This window comes from Trachinotus anak, unplaced genomic scaffold, assembly GCF_046630095.1.
Source record: "Trachinotus anak isolate AG129_WGS33_773 ecotype Australia unplaced genomic scaffold, CSIRO_AGI_Tana_v1 ptg000015l, whole genome shotgun sequence".
NCBI classification, from domain to species: domain Eukaryota; kingdom Metazoa; phylum Chordata; class Actinopteri; order Carangiformes; family Carangidae; genus Trachinotus; species Trachinotus anak.
The window spans coordinates 4,243,184-4,266,456 of NW_027273866.1; the positions used below are offsets into that span (position 1 = coordinate 4,243,184).

General features: G+C 41.5%; 3 protein-coding genes across 8 annotated transcripts in view; 1 reads left to right on the plus strand and 2 right to left on the minus strand.

The window, feature by feature from the left end:
* Positions 1–79: 79 nt before the first annotated feature.
* Positions 80–3,748, minus strand: yy1a (YY1 transcription factor a). Its single transcript, XM_071499053.1, has 5 exons — positions 3,136–3,748; positions 1,944–2,094; positions 1,500–1,560; positions 1,125–1,283; positions 80–957 (listed from the first exon to the last, which is right to left on the minus strand). Exons 1-5 carry the CDS (start codon positions 3,632–3,634, stop codon positions 775–777), a joined length of 1,053 nt encoding a protein of 350 aa, XP_071355154.1. The 5' UTR covers positions 3,635–3,748; the 3' UTR covers positions 80–774.
* Positions 3,749–4,822: 1,074 nt separating this feature from the next.
* Positions 4,823–10,719, plus strand: degs2 (delta(4)-desaturase, sphingolipid 2). The gene is made up of 3 exons (XM_071499054.1): positions 4,823–4,982; positions 7,603–8,345; positions 9,143–10,719. Exons 1-3 carry the CDS (start codon positions 4,901–4,903, stop codon positions 9,284–9,286), a joined length of 969 nt encoding a protein of 322 aa, XP_071355155.1. The 5' UTR covers positions 4,823–4,900; the 3' UTR covers positions 9,287–10,719.
* Positions 10,720–11,268: 549 nt separating this feature from the next.
* Positions 11,269–23,273, minus strand: part of evla (Enah/Vasp-like a) — a 38,653-nt gene continuing 26,648 nt past the window's right edge. For 2 of the 6 annotated variants that reach the window (XM_071499045.1, XM_071499047.1), the window contains 11 exons: positions 19,597–19,654; positions 18,892–18,953; positions 17,029–17,949; positions 14,591–14,832; positions 14,291–14,406; positions 13,984–14,011; positions 13,296–13,338; positions 13,104–13,164; positions 12,785–12,842; positions 12,626–12,683; positions 11,269–12,376 (listed from right to left, as the gene is read on the minus strand). In XM_071499045.1, coding sequence (XP_071355146.1) covers positions 12,339–12,376; positions 12,626–12,683; positions 12,785–12,842; positions 13,104–13,164; positions 13,296–13,338; positions 13,984–14,011; positions 14,291–14,406; positions 14,591–14,832; positions 17,029–17,949; positions 18,892–18,953; positions 19,597–19,654 — 1,685 coding nt within the window. In that variant the 3' untranslated portion in view covers positions 11,269–12,338. The remainder of the gene's footprint in view (positions 12,377–12,625; positions 12,684–12,784; positions 12,843–13,103; positions 13,165–13,295; positions 13,339–13,983; positions 14,012–14,290; positions 14,407–14,590; positions 14,833–17,028; positions 17,950–18,891; positions 18,954–19,596; positions 19,655–23,273) is intronic. The other 4 variants (XM_071499046.1, XM_071499050.1, XM_071499049.1 and 1 more) reach the window with 2 other exon arrangements.

Sequence of the window (23,273 nt, forward strand, 5' to 3'; positions counted from 1 at the left end):
TCTGAATATTAACATAACATGAAGTATAGTTGAGGCTGAGTTATGATTGTGACAGGACAAATGACAGTTTTTGTGGTAGTGCAAGGGGAAAAAACATTTTTAATCAGTGATCACTATTGAAAATTACATGGCTATTATCTACACGATTCTGATATTGTGTTGTACAAAATGAAATTATGCAAAGACTACCCGATCCGCCCGTGAAACACACTCACATGAAAGGGAAAGGGGGAGGTAAAACAAACTGTGAAACCTCTTCAAGAAGAGCTACAGGGACAATCTTACTACATACATTACCACAGAGCTTATGTCAAACAGTGTACAATATGCACACTCGGGGAGAAGTACAAAATTGAAAAGGTGTCATTGCTGAGGATTGATGCAAATTTGACTTACATTGCAAAAACTTTCTAACTGGCTGTGTCAAGGTATAAATAAGTTTTTTAGGTGCAGATCCATGAATTAACATCTTCACAAGAAGAAACCATAAATTGTTCCATCCAGGTAGCGCTAAAGTTGGGTAGGAGGCCTGAGGGAGGTGGGGTTCTCACGAGTTCATTGTTCAAACCCACCAGATGTATATCAAAAAGTTTGAGAAAAGGTAATTTCTCTGTTTAAATCTTTATCTAGAGACGATACAAAGGGGACTTCTTATCTCACAACAAAGCAGGCCACAGGACATTAGTTTGTCGGTCAAGGAGTCGAGATACAGGTCAAATCCTCCGGTGTATGCTCACGTTGCTGTTGTGGTTGTTAGCCTGGTTCAGGGATGATTCACTGGTTGTTTTTGGCTTTGGCGTGTGTGAGGATGTGAGACTTCAGGTTGGTTGACTGGGCAAATTTTTTGTTGCAGCCGTCAAAGGGGCAGACATATGGGCGGTCTCCAGTGTGAATACGCACATGTGTGCGCAAGTTAAAGTCCAGAGAGAACCGCTTGCCACATCCCTCAAATGTGCACTGAAGATGAGAGAGACTGGGTTAATGCTGCTGTGTGTCTCAGATAAACTGATATCATTTTTCAATGGCAGGTATTTGAGATGGCAACAGAAAGGTTTGCATAACTGTACTATATATAGAGAGCTTAAGAAGGAATGAACTGACACACAAAAAGTGAAGAAACTCACCTGGAAAGGTTTCTCTCCTGTGTGTACGAGTTGATGCCTCTTCAGTTTTGAACTCTCCACGAAGGCTTTACCACACTCTGCACAGACGTGCACACGAGGCCCATGGGTATGCAAGTGCTTCCTCATTGCTGAGTTGTCCCTGAACATCTTGGTACACCCCTGAGGAGACAAACAAGATTAAGGGAATCGTTCTGGACATGTTCACTTGACAGTGTAGTGTCAACAACTGAATGAAGTGAGTGTAGGAGGCTGAAATGTTCCTTATAGCGATGACATGAATACCCACATGTTCTCAGGAAGTTAGTAAATGCATACTGAGTAAGCTGCCTTCATCTACCTACACTTCAGAGGTGTGATAAACAACACTGCACTCACTTTGTGTGGACAGGCTATCGTCCTGGGTGCATCATCTTCTTTTACTTTTCTTGGCTTCATTCTGCAAAAGAAATAAAACTAGTCACATCCCTGAAGACAGATATGTCCACAGTCCTGAATCAGACAAATGTTAACATTCTTTTACTTTAAAAATCACTTAGTAAAAACCCGTACATGTAATGCGCCAAACCACAAAGTCATTTGATTTCATATTATATTCAATACTGCATTTTACATGAGGAAAGCCGAGTTTGCAATGTTGCAGCATGTGTTGGTTTAATCATATGAAATTCACTACTTTTACAGCACGGTTTTTAATAATACTCTTATTGCTGGCTATAGGTAAAGCAAACTGTATGAAAACCCTTATTCTATTATGGCCCACTGAATATGGCTTGCCATCACATAGCTCGGGTCAACATCATTATCAATATTATCACTTACCTTGCGAACTCTGCCAGCTGTTTGGGGTCTGACAAGTCGATTCCTGGAATGCCTCCTGGAGGAAGCTTCTTCCCTGTCATATACTCTGAATAATCTGGAGGTGAGTTTTCTCCTGTGATTTGCTCCTCGTGGTCTATGTCCTTCTTGTCATCTGAATAAGAGGGACAGATCAGTAACAGAACATGTGGAAAGAACGGATTAAAGCCCTTTACAGCTAAAGCTTTATCAAACCTCACCCAGTAGTTCCTGGCACAGTATCCCTATAAACCTGCGGTACACCCGCTGCATTAGGTAGTAATAAAAATATGGTGTAGACATAACCACCAAGTGTGTTATGATGCTTGTAACATTAATAATGGGGAAACTAGAGTATAATTCACAACTTTAAAATACTGAGAGTAAAAAGCGTTTAATATTTTGTCAGGTCTTTTTTTTGACAAATCTCCCTGTGAATTATTAATTTACACCTTGTTCATCAGCCTGAAATGATACATGAAAAATCACACTGCCATGTTTACAAATATGCTCAATTTTCAAAATTCACAAATATAAGTTACAAATATCCCAAACTAACAATAATAAGAAAATGTAGAAGTTGATATTACTTTTTTAATGAATTGATCGAATTTTAAACCATACAATGTTTTATAAAACCACTGGGGAAAAAATTATTACACCTCATCTAAATAAAACTATGTTTTCTACAGCTGATACCCCAGCACTAGCAGTGAGTGGAACTGCTACTTTCGCTGTTTGCTTGTGCTTCCTGCTCTTATTAAACCGCAACAACTCATGTGGTGCGTTTTAATCCTAAGAAGTGTAATGTATGAGGGGTTCCTGAAGGCACCACCTCCACCGTTACAGATGAACTGAACTGCGCCACAGCGGCCTAGCGGAGCCAGCTGCACTCGCTCCCACTCTCGCCGCCATCTTCGTCGGCCAAATAAACGCCATTTTTTCGGGCCGCCATACTTTCTAGACCGGGGAAATATGGCGGCGCCCATCGACACATAAAACATGGCTTCCCATAAAAACAAAAACATTCAAATGGGGTTTAAGTGGCTCAGAGTTGGGAAATAGTTCCCACTTTAGCGGAGGACAAGGCCCCAGCTCGGCCCCGTCACACGGCACACACGCTGCGAACAAAGCGAGCGGCCAGCTTGCAGGAATTCACTCCGGACTCTGAACTTACCCGATGCCCACATAGTGACTGAAAACTCCCCCTCCAAAGTCTTTATCTGGACCTGCTTCTGTTCCCATTTTCGGCCCATTTCTCCCCCGCTCAGGTAGCTCTTTTTGCCGGCTTTCTTTCCGCTTCCAGCCTTCTTCATCCGGCCTGTCGACGAGCTTTTCCCGGCGACAGTAACCAGAGTCTGTTCGATATAGTCCTCCTCCACGGCGGGCACCGGGATGAGGATCTGGTCCTCGAAGCCGTCATCCGTGTGCAGCTCGGAGTCGTCCTCGCCCACCACCTCCTCTCTTGTTTGCACCAAAATCACCTCCTGGTGCGGGTGAATCGAGTTCGGATCATCCGTGTCAAGAGGCTGTAAGGCGATCATAGGCTGGTGCTCACCGTCGTCTCCAACAACTGTTGTCTCGATAGTCTCTACTTCGATTTCGTGCAGCTCCACTATTTCGGCTGGCATTTCTGACCCGTCCGTTTCTATGTACAGGGTGTCCCCCGATGCCATGCTAAATTTCGTATTTCCTCCTACTTAATGTGCTATTTTTTCCCCACTCTAGCTTTTCCTTCTGCCTGCCCTGTGCCTTCCTCCTCCCTCTCCGACAACAACTCTACCCTGGTGTACTCTCGTCGCCACAATGCTCTAGTTATGAAGTCTCGCGTGATTTGGGCCAAAAAAAAAAGTCCTGTTAAAATATGGATTTCAAACATTATTAGGAAAATGAAATAAACACATAAATGTATGTGTTGTTAATTGTTTATGGGAAAAAAGAAAAAAAATCTCATTTAAATCATAATGTGTACTAATACTTCAGAATAATGTCTGTCAGGATCTGAATGACCAGTGTAGCCTACCTGAGTCTTTCACCAGCATTTCAGCGTCTTTATTGGTACCATGACTATCTTAATTGCAAATTAAAGTTGTATCTTATGAGAAGTTTTAATTTTGAATCGGAAGCCCATATTTAATAGGAAAATAGAGTTTCAGAAAGTATTGGGAAATCTTGCAAAAATAATTTCCCAGAGACGAGAGAGAGAGAAATTGAAATTAAAAAAAAAAACTGGAACCAGTAACTACTTTGAATTTTTGATTGAAAAATAAAATTACTTGTTTATCAAACACGTGTATATAAACTAATCAATCCTAGCAACCAGATTAAAATCACCACGCTCCTTGCCTGGCCTTACTTAACCAAAAATTTGTGAATATAAACCAAGTTTTACAATTTGGATGTATGGTGGTCGTGGCTGGAACATCACTGGTCCAGCCACGACCACCACATTATAGATCTGCTATGGTGTCACTCAGGATAATTCCACTATGGATGATGATTTCCATAGTGAAAAAAATTAGTATTGGACGGTAATAAAGAACCTTACAAAAAGCTGGTCCTGTCAATAAACAAATTACAGAACATGTTGTCTGGATTGTATTTTCTTTTTTTTTTTTTTTAATGTTCCTTTCACAATACCATTTAGAATTCACAGTATCCTTGTAAATACAGTTGCGTCATTGCAGTCGTTTCTCGTAAAAAAAAAAAAAAAAAAAAAATGTCATAATGCAGTTGTTGGAGCAGTATGTAGGAGATTACACTGAACACATGCATAACCGGCTTCGTCCCGCCCTCTGCTCGGGGGGGTGGGTGGGGCTTGTGGTCACACCTTACACCTTCACCCTGCAACCTGTGCGAGTGGGTGTGCCCCGATACTGTGGAGCTTTGATGCCACACATAACGCCACAGAGCAAGTCGCCTAATACACAGAGAGGAGAGCCATGGGGAAGACAGGTGGAAGAGGCGACTTTGAATGGGTCTACAATGATCAGCCGCACACTTCAAGAAGAAAAGAAATATTAGGTAAGAAATGATAGAAAACAAAAAAAGCTGTGTCTACACTGAGTTACGTGTCTCCGTAGTCTGTGGAATAAGTTAAAGCGTGTGTTTTAGTGACTATAAATGGTAGCCGGTTTAACCTGTTTACTAGCTGTTGCTTAACAAACCATGTCCACAATGGATGCAGGGCAAGTGTAGAAACTCAACCCCCCCCCCCCCCCCCCCTTAAGAAAACACTTTGTGGAATAATTTACTTGCATATAAATGGAAGTTACACACTGTACTTTTAATACAAGTAGAAATATTGTGAAATGAAAGCTTTTAAAGGTTAAGAAATTAAAGATGTGATTTCATTAGCATTTTTTTAAACATGGACGTCAAAGATAAAAGTCAAGTATAAACTCCATCAAATGGTGCTGCATTATCTACATTATTTTCATGACGTTTTGTAAGCAAAAGTCAATTGTTCTTAGAAAGAGGGAGTGTAGATTCCAGCAATAGACAGGTGACAAACTTTGTCATTCATGGGAGACTTCCCTCTCCTATCAGAGCAAATGCCAAGATGTTAAAGTGTGTACACTCAGATACCAATGAAAAGAAAGCGTTGTTTCGGTCTCAATCTTGATCTTAACCTGAAGATTGTGTAATTGTGCTCAAAGAAAGTCACAGAAGACATTAACCTGTTCTGTCTGTGCAAACCAATCTCCCTCTGTCATCTTTTTCTCTGACCTGTATTGATAGCAGGTGCAGTTGACAATGCCTCTGGGCTTGCTAGGTAACAAGACACAGTCCTGGCTCATTACAAACACAGATACAATGCTATGCGTGAAGTGTGAAGAGAGGCTTTGTTAGGGGATCTGGGAGGATCCCTAAGAGAATAACCCTTATTCACTAAACCACCTTAAACCGCATCTGCCATCATTAGTTAATTAATAAAAGAGAACATTTACCTAAACGGTGAATTTAATCTATGATTATAGATTATAGATTGATAGGCCTTGTTTTTCTACTTTATCAACAACAGTCATCTTTGATTACATGATTTGTCTTTCAATTGAAAACTTAACATTCTCTAAACCTGTTGATGTATATTTGATCTTGGCTTAGTCCAGCAGTCGCATGGTTGCTCTGGTGTGAAAGAAGCCTCAAGAAGGTGATGGGTTGTTTGTCACCACTGGGCCTTGAATTATTAAAGCATTTTGTTTTAATTATCCTCTGCCCTGCCCCAAGGGGAGAGGCAGAGGGATATGAATGTCAGAGGTTACATCATCCTGTGAGTTATTGTGATTTAAATATGCAGGGTGATGGATCATTTTTAGCAGTTCTAGGGAAAATTAGCTCTGAACAATGCATGATTTGTCAATTTGATTCATAGCGTGCCGCTGAATCTCAGATCATTTTTAGTTGAAACCTGAGGCTGAAACCTTATAGCTACAGTAAACGAAATGACTTGTTGTTTCTGTGACGAGTTGAAGCTGAAATCCAGAGATGGCTGTACAGCTTGTTGCTGTGGCTTTAAGCAGTTTAAACACTGTCTTTTATGATATCTGGTTATTGATTTAACTTTATGCCCTGTGGGTGGGCTCCAACACCAGCGCCTGAGAAGTATACTCTATAAACATGGCTACAAATAGCAAGAGGAACTGACAGATTGTTGGCGATCCTCATGATTGGTTCAAGTAATACTGCAGATTAAAAAAAAACATTTAGTGAAAATGATGTTGGAACAGCATATTGAAAGATAATTGTTTTAAAATGAGTGACCTTGGGGGAGCAGTAGCGAATTCCTCTTAGCTAAACTTTAACTGAATAAAGAGGGTGTGGTCGGTAAAGGGGAAAGCTACCTCACTGTCACTGAATCCAGGCTCTGGTGTCTTTAAACTTTAGGTGAGCCCAGTTTGCATAGGGGCATTACACAAAGAGGCAAGGCATATTTGCATGTGCCTCACCCAATGGTGGATGGGTATCTTTCCTCCAATGCATGATGGGATATGCTCCTGAAACACTCATCCTGAATTTTGGATGGATGTAGAGTAGTTAGCTACAAGGTGTGGTCAGGGTAACAAATCACAGCCTGTATGTCCTAATGGGAAGATCGTGGTTTAAAGGTTTTAGGAACCAAACCTAGCTCATTATGTAGCAGTGAATGTTTTTGAACCACTCCTCTGTTTCTCCCAGAGTTTCATGTCCCTCAGCAAAACAACACCTCTTCCAATTAAAGATGACTTTTGTCAGCAGGCTCTTCCCAGGAGAAGGGCTGGGACCTTACAGCACGCTAGATTGTGTTCTTTGGGCCACAGCATGACACAGTGGCATGTCATGCTGTGAGTTCATGACAGTGAATTAGTCCTGGCAAACAACCTTCTCTGCTCGATTCATGATAGAGATTTTTTTTTCTTTACATCCTACTTAATCATCTAAAAATGACATTAATCAGTTCCTTTTCTCTCTCCTTATTTACCATTTCCACCCACTACTTCCTTTTTTCATCTGCTTCTCTTTACTATCTTCTGGTTTTTAACGCTCTGCCTTTTTTTCCCCGGAACCTTTAATACTTAATTGCTCTGACTCTTCCTTTTCTACAATCTCCTAAACCATGGCCATGTCCCTTTTCATTCCTCTTTCTTTCTGCCTCTTTCCTCAGCCAAATATCCGGAGATCAAGTCTCTGATGGGTCCAGACCCCCAGCTGAAGTGGGTGGTGTCAGGCATGGTCCTAACCCAGCTCCTGGCATGCTACCTGGTTCGCGACCTCTCCTGGAAGTGGATCTTCTTCTGGGCTTACGCCTTCGGAGGCTGCATCAACCACTCCCTGACTCTGGCTATCCACGACATCTCTCACAACGTGGCCTTTGGCAACAAGCTGGCAAAGTGGAACCGTTGGTTTGCCATGTGGGCCAACCTTCCCATTGGGCTGCCCTACTCCGCCTCTTTCAAGAAGTATCACATCGACCACCATCGATATCTGGGGGGCGACCAGCTGGATGTTGACATCCCTACAGACTTTGAGGGATGGTTCTTCTGCACCCCGGCCAGGAAAGTCCTGTGGCTCTTCCTCCAGCCGTTTTTCTACGCCCTGCGCCCTTTGCTGGTCAATCCTAAACCGGTGTGTCAGCTGGAGATCCAGAACGCAGTAGTTCAGCTCACAGCAGATTTAATCATCTACTACCTATGGGGCCTGAAGCCCATTGTTTACCTCATAGCAGGATCTATCCTGTGTATGGGACTGCATCCTATCTCTGGACATTTCATAGCTGAGCATTACATGTTCCTGAAGGGACACGAGACATATTCTTACTATGGACCACTGAACTTGATCACCTTCAATGTCGGGTACCACATGGAGCACCATGACTTCCCTAGCATACCTGGCAGTAAACTACCTCAGGTGAGACTGTGTCACTGTGATAAACCATGACTACATTTCCAACAGGTAATCTCTGGATTTGAGTCATTTTTGCTGAGGCTATTTTTAGGCGAGTGGTAGAGAATGAGGACATTTACAACACTCACATCTCCTCTGCTCAGATAAGACAGGCCTCTCCTGTCTTTCAGAATCTAAACAAAACTGTATTAGCAAATGCCACATGTCACATTTTTTCCTGTCAACTGCAAATATCTATCAGATGAAAGACAGGTGTTGTCACTGATTAACTGCTGCCTCTCTAGCACCACTAGAGCATGTATAGATTCAAAGTGAGATACCTGCCTTATGACACAGCTGGCAATGACTAATGAAACTAATCCAGTTTGTCTGGAAATTCTTTAGTTTATGAGCAAGTTTGTTCCTAACAGAGGGAATATTGCCCTCTTTGGTTTGAAAAATCTATCAAGTGAGATATTTTTAAATGAAACTTAATATAGAGATAAATAGAAATAGAATGTTTAAACTAGTATCTACTGCTCTTTTGATCAAAAGGAGGGGGATTTGTGAGTAGATACAGTGCAATGTGTTGTTTTGCTTCTGTTAAGTGAAGCAGTCTGCTTTTGTTAGCCTTTGTGTCTGTATCTGATTGCCCTAGTGAAATAGGGTGTCATGTTGAACAAGACCTTTGTCTGTATGGAGGTGCTTCTGATGCTATACATATGCAATTTAGATTAACTGTATTTCTGATTTGCATTCTTATTTTTTTATAAGCTTTCATTCTCAGTAATTTTTATTTTTTAAATGTTTGTTGTTGACAGGTCAAGCAAATTGCAGCAGAGTACTACGATTCCCTGCCTCAACACACTTCCTGGACCCGGGTATTATGGGACTTTGTATTCGATGACAGCATCGGTCCCTACGCCAGAATCAAACGGGAATACAAGCTAAGCAAGCAAGAATAGATCTGGGACTGATTATACTTACCATTAAACAGGAATGTGAATTTCAGTTGTTAAAAATCTATGAACCACTATAAAATATTCTCCAGTTTAAATGATTTGTTTTTCCGTATAGAAAGCGGTTGTCACTGTATGTACACTTTCTAACATGTTTGACATTTTCATCTTAAATTAGTCCTGTATTTGAGTTACCATCTGGAAAGTGAATGTGCATACATACAGGTCATGGAAATTCAGCATGTACAGCATGTATGGATGGTTTCCTTACCCCATTATTTATTCATGCTTCCCTTCCTGCTATAAACAAATGGCCCTCAGTTTTGACAGTGATGACAATATTTTCTTGCACCCAGAAGACACTGAGAAACCAAGTGATGATAGTAGTATAGTATAGTATAGGTCACATGCATTCTCATGAGGTTTTACAAAGCTGTCGATACCTCCGCTTGATTTCTTTCCTGCCTGTATCCATGACGTCAGGCCTCTTCAAGTTTTTCAAATGTGAAAATCAAGGCACACGATGCCTCTTGGATTACCCAATACAATTGGGTAATCCATCGCACAGAGCAGTGCTGAGGTGGAAAATGAGCATTGAAACTTACCTTTCAGTAAGAAGAGCCTTTTCCTCAGTGACGCCCCATTCTGCTTGTTCACAGGTCCATCCTGTTGTTAAGTTTGATTATATCTACAGGGAATAGACAAAAATAACAGAAACAATGTACAAAGCAAAAAGGAGTTCTTTTAGAAAACTGACGAGGTTTAAATGTTTAGTGTTTTTTTGTAAGTGTCAGGGCTGTTGAATGGACTTGATGGTATTTTTTTCAGGCTGTAGTTTGCAATGTTCATGAAGTATAACAAAAAGTCTGCTGAAGCTCTTCTTGTGTTCTACTTTCCCTCTTTGATCATGCATTTCTCCTGCATTTGCCTGGTATCATCTTGAGTTTAGAGATTGCCACCAGCAACATTGGCAGCAACTCCTGACAAGCAAACAAGTGAAACTTATTAAGCCAAGTACCAAATGTTTTTTTTTTCATGCTGCCTGAATTGATTATGCATCCAGTACAAAATATAAAATTATATGTAATGAGGTGAGGGGAAAAAACCCTCTGAATTAACAACGTCCAAACACAAGAAAACAGCATGAGAAAAAAACTGGAGGTCACAAGTAGACCCTGACCTTTACTCAGTGAAAGTCCCTTAATAATATAAACTACAGCAAATCAACACTTCTGACTTATGAGTAGAAACATAACATGCTTCACTGATTTAGTGCAGGGCTACTGTATTGTAAGGTGTTTCTGTTATTTTGTCCACCCACTGTAAGTACAACTTAATTTTTGTGTTATGATTGACAACCATGAGCTTTGTTGTTTCTATTTAAATGATAGTAAAAGATCTTTAGAAGATACCATTATAAAGAATACAAGTTTGTGGTTGATATGTTTTTCGAACGAGATGTGACCATTTCTTTTATCTAACATCATTAATGTATGTTCTGTTCATTTAAACACCACAACACAAAACACACACAAAACACACACACACACACACACACACACACAGCAGAATATTACGTAGATGTTTGACACGTCTTGTTTTTTGTTTGAATGAATTTACTTCCAGCTTTTAAATCAGAACGTAGTTGAGAGCGGACAGAGTGGATAGAATGCAACATCCGATATTCAACCAAACCCTTCCTGCAAAGACACGTTTATCTACCATCACACAGGCCTACCATTCACTTTCTGCACATTCTTATCTAGGTATATTTTGCATATTGCCAGAGCAACCCCCTTAATTTTTTTCCACATTGCTACCATTATCAAGTTCAACATCTTGTATATGGACAGGGGAATATTCATGGAAACAAACCACTATAATAAATGTACCACCGTTTGTATTTTTTTAAATTTTTTTTTTTATTATTTATTTTTTTCCAAACCAAATGAAAAACTAATTCATAGAGATGGGGGTTTCATGCATACTTGGTAGGTTCACAAAGCATAGGATGACTAATAGATAGTACTACATTTTTTTTTTATCTAGGAAAACCAGGTGGCACATTTACAGTTATCGGCCTGTTTTGTGAATGATCCCCAAGTTTCAATGATCTCACACATTTGAACAGGTAGACAGAAAAGTGTACCTCGGTCACATTGGAGTTTGCAGAGCAAGAGTGTGTTATTTGATTATATGCCAAAAAATGTTTTTTGCTCATTTGTAATGCGTTATGCTTTGACTGTGGAGGAAAGAGGTAATTTAAGTGGCTAATTGTAGTTCAAACATAGTTCAACATGTTTTCCATCATCTCTGGAGAGACAAGGTTAGACACACAACACCAGTATGAACAAGATCATAAAAATTCAGTTTTTTCTAAATATGCCAGTTGTGGGCAGGTGAGTCTGCAGCACCATTTCGCCCATATTGTGCTTGTTATTGTCAAATAGTTAGGGATAAACTAAACCAGAAATAATGATAGAAAATATAAAAGGCTGACATAAATGGTGTGCAAGATTCCTTTCTCCTTCTATAATATCAATAAAATACTCATTGTCATCAACAGCATCATCATTATCACCACAGTTTTTAAATAATAAAACAGTAAAAACTTAGAAAACAAAAATATTTTCTTCTTATGACTTGGACTGAACAGAGAACAAAGAGTTGCAACACTGGGCTGACTGAGTCTATAGGTGCACAGAGAGGACCACAACACCAAACTCAGTACGAATGTTCGTCCATCCCTCAGTTCATCTTTTAGTTTATTTTTCATCCTCTGTTTAGTTCAGCAGTCCTTTAAATCCTTCTTTATCCATCCATTTCTTCTGCCCTTCTTTCTCATTAATCCCTTCTCTCTCATCTTTGTTTTTTTTTTTTTTTTAAACTTCCATTTTTCGCTGTCCAGCAGACTTAAATGTTGGCACAACATCTCTGCAACTTGCATCATCACAGAAACATTGAGAGAACATTCCTTGGTCCTCGTGTCTGTGCATCTGCATGTCCATCCTCCTCCGGCTCCTCCTCTCGCTCTCCTCCTACTGTTGCTCAGATGAGATTAGGATGTACTGATTCTGCCGATTTCTTGTCTGATGGCTGCAAGAAGAGAAGGCAGCATTTAAAGAAAAGGAGGCTTTCTGCAGCAAAAAGGCTTTGCACTCACACTGGACCAGGCATTTAGTTTGTAATATCAAAGGTCTCTGCTAACTTTTTTAGTGTTGCAGAGAGTATAAAGATTTTATTGAGGGTGAGTTGTAAAAACTAGTGTGTGGAAAAGATTAAAGATCAAACATGCTGTGTGCTACAGGCTACTGCAATGAACTTTATAAAAACTGCACTGCTTACCATTAATGATTTCGTCCTTCACCTTATGCAACTCACGTACAACTTCATCCAAAATTTCCTGCAGGACAAGATGTGCTTGTGAGTTTAAAAATCATTAAGTCTACACAGCACAAAACCCATAAAATGTTAAAAATAAAAATGTTTTAAAACTATACTGACCTGTTTCATCCTGTCAAACTCTGTGTCTGATTCACTAGTGCTGCCGATGGGTCTCACTCTGCAACACAAAGAGGATGTTAATTTGTAGAGTATAAGACAGCATATTGAAGGGTGGTGCACTGTTGTTAAAATTAATCAAAGTTTTGACTCTTCTTCTTATATCAATATTTCTTTTCTGTTACATTTCCTAGTGTCTGTAGTGCAAAGGATGAGATTTATTCTGAAATGTATCCTGAAATCCCCATTGTTAATGCCAGAGGTTTCACATCTGTTTCATATTCAGGTCACTCTCTCTTTACTCCTCCTCTTATCTGCAGACCTGGACACCAGTGAGGACTTTTCTGCAGAGTTGGATCGCTCCCATGGCTTCTTCACAGCATCTAGAGAGGAAGAAAGAATAAATGACCTTAAATGAAACGACTCAAGCAGTGGGCTCTAATGCAGAGCAGGAGATATCTTAAGTTTTATAATGCATTAGGAGTATGATACAGGGGAGAAGACTAGTCTTTACCTGTTGAGTTCTGCTGACCTGGCCCCCGACCACTGGAGTCATCCTGTGCAAAAGAGAAAAAAGATGATCGCACAACTGTAAACCTGCTTTGCTGTAAGTTTCCCAAACAGGTTAGATTTCAAATGGCACCTCAAAGGAAAAGTTCAACATTTTTGAAAATACTCTTATTTGTTTTCTTGCCAAGAGTTAGACAAGAACATTGATACCACTCTCATGTCTGTACATTCAATTTACAGCCACCACCAAACCAGCTAGCTTGGCATAACAACTGGAAATAGGGGGAATTTGTTTAATTTGTTTAATTACTACAAAAAAAAAAAATGTATAAATGGCAGCAGTCATGCGTTGGACCACTTCTGTACGGAAGTGTAATGTATTCACTTCTGCTCTGTGTTTCTGAATTAATAAGATAATTATCTCAAAATTCGGAGATAATTATTTCCTCTGGTAACCAAGAAAAAGTCTGATACATAAACCTCTGCATAAAACCACAACTTGTTGTTAGCTTGTCATTTCCCTGCAACTTCCAGGCTATATGCGAAGCTAAGCTAACCGTCTCATGGCTCCAGCCTCACATTTTACAGACAAACATGGGAATGGTATCAATCTTTTCATCCAGCTCTTGACAATAAATGAAACGAACGTATCCACAAACTGTCAAACTATTGCTTTGAGGCACAGAACTTACTTCATCAGGTTTCTCTGAAGCTTTCCGTCTGTGAGAGGGTGGAATGAGCATGTGAACAAAACAGTGAGAAACAAAAAGATAATTCAGTAACATGTACCAGGATAAAATACCAGCACAACAGCTTATTTCTCTTTTGAGATAAACATTTACTGCAAGGCAAACAGAACCAGGAAGACCAAATGAAATTGTTGGTTTAATAAGTGACAGAGTGGCTGAGAGAACAGGGTTTTTTTTGTTGTTTTTTTGTTTGCATGATTAAGGGAAAGGTGAAGTGTGTGTCGTGTGTCGTGTGTGTTTAGCTGTTAACCTGCGAGCTAGTAAGGCATTCATCTCCTGCATCAGTCCCTCCCCACCACCACCACTGCCACCACTAGATCGGTTGGAGTCACTTTTGCCACCGGACCCGGGCGGACTGCTCTCATCCTGAGGAACACATTATAAAATGAGTTTCAGTTCATGGCTCTGTGGCTCTCTGGACTGAGAGCACTTTTTGTCTCCCTTTGTCCATGAAAAACACAAATAACATGGCTTCAGGAGTTAAATACTGATAAACTAAAACCAGAAGGACTGGATCTACACCTCCTGAGGTTCAACCAGGGAGGCTCACCCTATGTACTTTACGTAGTTTGGCTCCAGCCAATGCTGCAGCCAGTCCTGAGGGTTGGTGCTGGACCCCAGGAAGCCCTCCACCAGTGGGCAGTGGAGGGGGCATGGGTGGGGGCACTGCCATTGGGGGTGGTGGACCCGGTGGTGGTGGTGGGGCAGGAGGGCCCGCCATGGGTGGTGGAGCTGCAGCTGGAGGAGGTGCCACAGAAAGCATAGCTGGGTGACCTGCAGAGACAGGGGGGCCTGGGAGGGGCAGAATTAGAGACCAGTTAATGGCTGTATGTCTTTATTGATCTTTACTCGCCTTTGGAAGATTGGTTGAGCACCATCTCAGGAATGGTATGCTGCACCCCCTCACTATGTAACAAACAGCTAACAACTGCTGAGTGTCAGGCAGCTGGCCACGGGGCAGCGCTAGTGAAGCAACTGCAAACGATTTGCACATTAGAGGTACTCCTCGGGAGAAAGACACGGGTTGATTAGTAAAGCGTTTAAAGTGTTATGGTTTTTAGATTTCATACTTTACTGGCTGCCAAGTTTATATGGGGAAACTCAAAATAATCCAAGACAGCTTAAAGCAACACCGCTTCAGCATGTAATCCTTTTCACTGTGTCTAAGTTTGTAACATAGCTTGTTTGTGACACTATTTTTACTTTAATGATAAAATAAAGGCAACAAAATGTAGAATATGACCAATGTCTTTGCAGGATGGCTTCCAGAGCATAATTAATAAATAGAAAACTAAGGCTGTATGGAACTCAATCAGAAAACACACCATAAAAGATGTGTACTCAGATTGTTTGTTGTGCTGGCTCTATATTACAGCACTTTGGATTTGAAATGAAACTGCGATGAAAGTGCTGACTTTAAGATATTTACTTTTAGATTATTTACACCCATTTCAAATGAACACTGTAGGAACAGAAACCTTTTTACATAATTAAAATCTTGGAGGATTTAAGTATTTTGGACAAATTAGCATTAAGCTGAGGAAAATCATCACAACTGATATTTAATTGAAAATCCTTTGCAGTTTATTTCTTGCTCAGGTTTATAAGTCTCTGTTATCTTCGGCCGCACCTCAGCCTTCATCGCTCTTTGCTTGTCCCTGGAGTTTTTTGTCTTCAGTCTGCTGTTTTCACAAATGAAGCACCTGTTGAGCTGGAATAACTTCAGCTAACTGAATGACTTAGCAGCAAGAATATTTCTTCACTTGGTCATAAAAATTCCTTGGTTGCATTGCTTGTATGTTTAGGATGGGAGGCCATTTTGACATGTCACAGTAGAAACATCACAGGTGTAAATAATATTCAGTTTCAGGGTCATGGTATTGTGTACTGTCACACCGTCATGGGTTACTGTAGGGCTACACAATGTATATACTATAATATACTGTCATTGCAATGTGAGCATGCACATAGTTACATTGCAGGATGTGCAATGTCAAGTAAGGCTTGTTAGCTCAAACATGTGATGCTACAACTTTTTTGCTGCTTGATACAAAAGGAAAACTTGCACATTCTCATTTTCTTTGTCTGATACAACATAATCTACTCAAATTTAAGGGTTCTTGGATACACAGAGTTTGTTGCTTGTGAGTGACATGCAGGCTCTGCATGCACAGCCAACCATCAATCACAATCATTCTTGATCAGTTTGTCAAACACCTAAAGCAGGCCCTGCTCGTCGTCGATCGCAACCTGAAAATGAGCGAGGAACAGGAGAAAAACACAGAAAAGGAAGACTTGGTTGTAAAAGGTAAGCATAAGTTGTATGGAATTACTTCTGCTATAGAAAGGATGATGTTGTATCTTATTCATATCGTAATATGAAAAAAATATTGCACTGTCAGTTTTTTCTGTTATCGTGCAGCCCTAGCTTTACTGTGACGCCTGAACAGAGCTGAGCCATCGTTGGCCTTGTCAGGAACCTGTGCTTTCCCACTATGACAAGTGAAAAACCTTGAGAACTCTGTATAAAAAGATGAAGGAGTTCTTCACTGTTGTCATTTGATTTACAGCCTCTGCGCACCCACACAGGTGTCTGCGTTTATTCTGGCCTGGATTAGACCTTTCATCGGACTAGAGGTGTTTAGAGCTGCTATGCTGGGAATCACATGATGCCATAAAACTCATAACAATGATAACAGCTGTCTCACCCTATAGGAGCAACAGGGCGGGGCGGATCAAGCAGAGTGTGTGCACACCCTTACACTCCTGAGGAGAGATATAATCCAGCAACATAAGTGAAAACAGTAGTGTCTTGTGTCTTTTTCTTCTTCTATTGCAACAATATGGGTGCGGTACATTCCTTAGAGTGAATGCACATGACCAATCCGACACACATACACACATTCACACACACATACACACACACTATACACATGTAACATCCCTCTGCTGAGAGACTACCTCCTCCTCTCTCCTCCTAATACTTACTGCTGTTGGCCATGGGGGCCTGCTGGGGGACGGGGGAGGGGGTCTTCTTGGGTGAGCCCCCATCAGACATTGTAGTGTAAGAGGGGGGCGAGGAGGTGGAGGAGGTAGTGGTGGTGAGGGGCTGGGCCTGCTGGTGGTACACCTGCTGCTGTTGTTGCTGATGCTGCTGAGGGTGGAAGGTGGATGGGTATTGGGGCTGGTGGATGGGGGCGGGGCCTGGGGCTGTGTGACCTATCAGAGGAGGCAGGGGGACGGCCTCGCAGAGCTGAGGGGTGAGTGGCAGATGCTGAGAATGAGGAGAGTAGGAGTCGTCTGGATGGCCGTTGGAGTGAGGGTGGGGCTGGTGCTGGGGGTACTGATGAGGGCCTGTCACGGTGCTCGGGTCAAGAGGTGGGGGCTTCATCCTAGTGCTCAGGGGCGGGAGGGGGTGGGCCACCGGGAGGACGGGCTGTGGGGGCAAACCCTGCTTCACAGGCATGGCCATCATGACTGGTGGGGATGAAGAGGGGGGCAACTGGGCGTACATTTGCTGCATATGAGAGGCGGACCAGGTGCCGTGTTTAGGGGGGAGCATGATGTCTTGTTGATGCTGCTGTTGCTGAAGGTGTAGGTGGCGGGCTGCTGTGGGAGGAGACAGGGGGATCTGACGGACCTGTCGGCCCTGGGTGGTCACTCCTGCCTGGACTGGGGAAAAGGCTGAGGCGAGCGAGGTGGAGAGCTGGGAGGAGAGCTGGGCCTTGTCCCTAGCCGCCCCTGCCTCTTTCTCCTGAGAGGGAGAAGAGGAGGCGGAGGAGGGAGGAGAGGAGGAGGCCACGCGGACGTAGGAGGGTGGCAGTGTGCTAGCTCTGTACTGTCTGTACTCAGGAGGAGTGTCTGGGTGGGTGGGAGGGGTGGAGACTTTATATTGGAGAGTGGAAACGACTGTGACGGGCAGAGAGAGAAAGACAGAGACAGACAGAGAGGAGAGAGAGAGGAGGAGGAGGAGATGCAGACGAAGAGGAGGACGAAGGAGGGCAACAAACAAAGGAAAACAGAAAAGAGAAAAACGTGAGAAGAATGAAAAGCAACCAACTGAGCAACCAAGCAAGTAAAGATGAGAAAATCAGGAGCAATTCAAAAAACAGAAGCCAGTAGCAAATAAGAAAGAATCAAAATATCATAAAAAGAACAAGCAGCAGAATGCAACATGACTGAGCCATGGTCAGAAAGCATATGGCATTTCCCCCCAACAGTAGCTGGAAGAAAGAGATGGCAGTAGAGCATGTTGCAGGGACGGGGGGTGGGGGGTTGGGGGGTACTAATATCGCCACTGACAGAGGGGACAAAGGAGGATGTTTAAGTCTGTATGTACATTTGAGGGACAGACTTGAACATTTATACGTGTGCATGGATAAAAAAGCATAAGGGCACACAGACTGGGGAGCAGTGGTTGAAACTAAAGCGGGATACACTAACACAAACAACACTGGGGAAGCCTATTTACCTGCTAGATCAGGGTTTGGAATCTCTGGTATTTATTAATGATAAAATCACCTGTTTGCTTTGGCAAAGTAAAGTGTGCTTTGTCTGAACCAACACTGATAACTTCCCTCATTAAAAAAAAACAAAACAGACAAAGCCGAGCAAATATCCATTTGCTCCCCGGCAAGTTTGTTTACCGACAGCTTAAATGTGCTGCAAGGTTTTTTTTGTTGAGCGTTTCGTCTGAAATGTTTGTGCAGCTAGGAGTCTTCGCTACGCAGCCTTCACTTCATTATAGTCACCAGAGCAGCGTGTGTGTGTGTGTGTGTGTAAGAGTAAGAGTGTTGGACAGAGTGTGTGTGTTTATATAGCTGGGTGTGGGCGTGTTTGTTTAAGCCTCACCTGATCCTGACGTCCGTCGCTCCCTCTCCTTGTGCGCCTGCATCTGATGTTGCTCCATCATCCTACGAATCGCAAGGATGTCACTGCTCGTAAAATCTGCAGCTTTTAATCAGCGCGTCTTCACAAATCAAGCCGACTGTGTGAACTGACTGTCTCTCTGTGTGTAACACTACCATCAGTGGTAAACAGACCAGAACATTGAAGGTTGCAATGTCCTAAAATGAAGTTATAAAGAGGTTTCTGGGGATTATAATGCTACTGAACTAGAGGGAGGAGAAGAAATTAGCAGCAAAGATGATCACGATGCTTCATTTTGTATTTCCGGCCTCATCTGGCAAGTAATGTGGTTATAGCCAAAGCCTGGTATAGCTTTTTCCTCAACTATAAATCAGCCACATCCTTGCACTAGACGGCATGTGAACACTGTGCATTATAGTTTATTTGGAGTCAATCTTCCACTGTAAATATACACCAGAGCACCAAATGAGTATTGATCCACCTGTTTACCAGAAGTGGGTTCACCTACCCTAGTGTGAAAAAACCAAAAAAAACCAAAAAAAAAAAAAAACCTTGCAAAACATACAAAGAAAATGCCTTGTTCCACGTGCTTGGGATTCTTATATTAAGAGTGCGCTATTTGATTTTCTGTGCAGACTGCTTTGTCTATGGTCTTGTATATAGCAGAGCAGATCAGGGAAATCATACCTCCTCTGTGCCTCACTTTCGTCTGAGGACGGCCCATTTTGGCGCTGGACGACTGGACCTGGGAGACAGAAGGGGAGGGAAAAAAAAAAAAAGAAGAAAAATCAGCCACATAAAAGCAAAAATCAGTGTCAATCCACACATCAGTGGTTCATTTCTACTCTTAAGTTAGGTGACTAATGTGCAGCTCGTCTTTTGTGTGTAAACTTTCTTTACTTTTTGATGATTCCAGCATAGCCTAACCCTAACACCATTAGAAACAGGAATGTGTGCATAACCCAACATCTAAATACAATATATTGCCAAAAATTGGTGGACAACTTATTTTTTGGCTTATTTTTGCTTGTGTTGACTTTTTCCCCCTCCTTCTTCCGTGTTGCAGATCTTTCTTTGTCTTCTCTCATCTTTGACCTACCTCTCTTCTTTAATCTTCTCATCTGCCCTGTCCCTTTGTTTCCATTATTCCTGTTCTCCCTCTTCTTACATCATCCTCCTCCACTAAAAGGAACCTCTCCTGATGACCATTATCTGCTTTTTCTCTGTTTTTTCCCCATGTTCTTGTCCTTTTTTATGCATCTTTTGTTTCGCTACATGCTGTTATTCACAGCATGACACTGAATCAGCAGCTTCACACTGCTTCTTGTTTCTATTAGACATTGTGCCGCTGTAACTGCCTCACACTGTTGAAACTTGCATTTGTTTCCTAAATTTCATTTCATTTATCTGTTTAAGCCTTGAAAATCATTAAGCATTCCCTCATTTGCAATGATGTCAAGATACACAAAAATACACCATTCAAAAAATAAAAAGTGATAAAGACTTCATCACAATATTCTGAGCAGGTCTAAATGAGGAGGAACACACTCTCAATAGCTGAAATACCCGAAATACCCGAAAGTTGTTTTTATTTAAAATCTGTTTGTGCAACACCAGTAATTACAGTTTCATCTGGAGACAAGTCCTAAAAATTATAGTCATTCTTAAACAAAATAGTCCCAGTGGTAAGGACAGGAAGAGAAGCTGTGTTTACTGAATGAACACACAGCAGCAGGCATCATGTGAGGTACTGTGACTTTGCCCCCGAGAGCCAACAAGCTGTTTATAATGTAATTTGCTCAACATGTTGCCAGCCACAGGAATCTCAACTGTAAACCACAGCAGGAACACAACCTAAGAGAGTGGAATAAACAGCAGTGCTGAGAATATCACAGGAAAACACTATGCGAATATAAAATAGCTCCCAAAACAAACAAATCAAAGCATATTGAACATAGGCTAATGGGTTTATGAGAACAGAAAGACACGGGGGTAGGGTGATCCTTTAAATCCTTTCAATAAAAGATGATTTATCAGTGTTTAAGTCACTATGTCAACACAACCTCAACACAGGGAACAGGTTAACAGCTGGTGCTGAATGTTAAATAATCAACAGCAGTCACATGACAATCTCAGTTTAGCACTTCGCTTGTTGACCAACTACAGTCAATCTTCAGAACCCCCCCCCACCCACCCACCTCCCCACCAATTCTGGGGTGGCTATTAACGGGGAGCATCAGGGAGGGCACTTATCACATATCACCAGAATACCAGTCATTAAACTTCTGTGCCCACCGTGACATGAAGAACACCCACGGGTGTTATTTCCGTTCGTTGTGTCTGGAGCACGAGGTTGGCGGGCGGGGCGGTGGGGGGGGGGCTGTCAATATGAGGCAGAGCTGCAGTTTGAAGGCGTGGATCGTACCGAGGACTGAAAGTGATGGTCCTGATTTTAACTACTCTGTGCGGATTTTTTAAAACTAAATTCAATGTAGAGCTTTCACTTGAGTCTTTTGTATTTTGTATGAAATGTGTCCTTCTGACTTTCAGCTAGAGCAATACAAGAGCTCTCCATTAATATATGATGCTTTTGCCTGAAACACTTTAACTTATAACCTTTAATATTTACTTACTATCATATACCATCAAACCTCAGTCAGTCAAATCAGTCAACCCCACTTTTTCTGATGACATCTTTCTTACTAATTAGTGCTATTAAAAGTGCTTTGCTGACTAATAATAAGAAAAATGTAGCCTACTTATAAAAGTGTTGTTATGTATATTATCTACTGTAATTTTGTTTCTCTATATTGTCATTTTAATCCTGTCATTTTTTCATTTTTTACTGTCATCAGGCAGTAAGTGAATAGGTTTGGAAAATGCAGGTTTCACTTGCTGATAATGACAAGCTTCAGTTTATTCTGCCATGGATGCCCTGGTTGGTGGATTTCTTTTGTTGTGCTGCAGAGTAAAGAAGCGATGCCTTGAAGACGTCTTGTTTCCCTCACTCCCTCACACTCCCCTGAACTCTGCTTGTTAGCTCATGGTAATTATGTGCTCCGCTGGCAAAGCTGCAGATTAAATTTAGCAAATATTCTGATGATTAAAAACAAAGACACTCTCTCTCACTCTCTCTCTCTCTCTCTCTCTCTCTGCAAAAATACAGGATACTGAAGTAAAGAACAGTTTTCTTAGATCAGGCCTAATTAGGCATTTTAGAGCGGCACTGCTGATCTAGAATAAACTTTCAGGTCACTGTGAATAAGATGCTAAGAGGAAAGTGAAAGTAGAAATGCCCCATGACAACGTTTTCTTGCAGAGACTCTATATCTATATGAAGCTACAGATACCTTGAAAATATTAGATGCTGCATCCACCTGCTGTCTATCTGCTCCACCTTCCCACAACTACAGTATGTATCAGATTAGACTTCAGGGATTCAGTTTTTAAACATAATCCGAGGCTTTTCATCAACACTTCTCCATCTTTCTGCAGACATTAATGAGGTAGATGTGAAGGAGACAATTGTCACCCCGTGTTGGGCTCTTTTGCATATGTATCCATGCATATTTGTTTTTTAGTGCATGGTATACAGCTCTGACTGTTGCCACGGTGAAGGTCAAGGAAGAACAGGAAGCCCAGGGGACGTGAGGGCCTGATCAGACTTGTAAGCATTTTATTCTACACTCAGGAGACCACTGCGAGTGTGTGCGAATGTGAGTTCAAAAATCAATTATTCCTCCCGATTGTACGCTGCCAGTCGTTCACTACATTAAAAGATAATGAGTTACAAACATCAGCCTGAGACTGAAACAGACACAGACACAATCAATTCCCCACCTTCACTTTAGAATTACATGTCTCTGTCTTTTATTAGACTTATTCTGGTTTGCACTCTTCTGAATTATTACCTGATGTTTTCCCCAAATCAGTGTTGAGAGCTTCCAGTTTAGGATGATCTGTCTCAGTAACTTAAGCACAAAATGCCATTAGTTCACTACATCACATCATTTTAGTCTCCTCGTCTGAACAGATAGTTGTTAAGCTCTACAAAGCATTTTCAGACTGTCCTCCCATCCTGGCAGATGTGTGCAATAAATCTAAAAAACATTTTTTATCAGAGGACGCTGTTGTCTTAGTCACAGGCCAATTTCTCTTTAAAAAGAAAATGTTCGAAATTAATTAACAGCCTCGTGTTGTTCTCGCTGTTTGTGTAGAAGGAGAAGCGACAAAGATGTTTTAGGGTTGCATCTAAGGATTATTTTCATTATCGATCAATCCACTGATTGCTTTTTTCAATGAATCATTTCATTATTTAGTCTTTTGAAGGTAAAAAAAAAAAAAAAAAAAAAGCAAAGAAACAC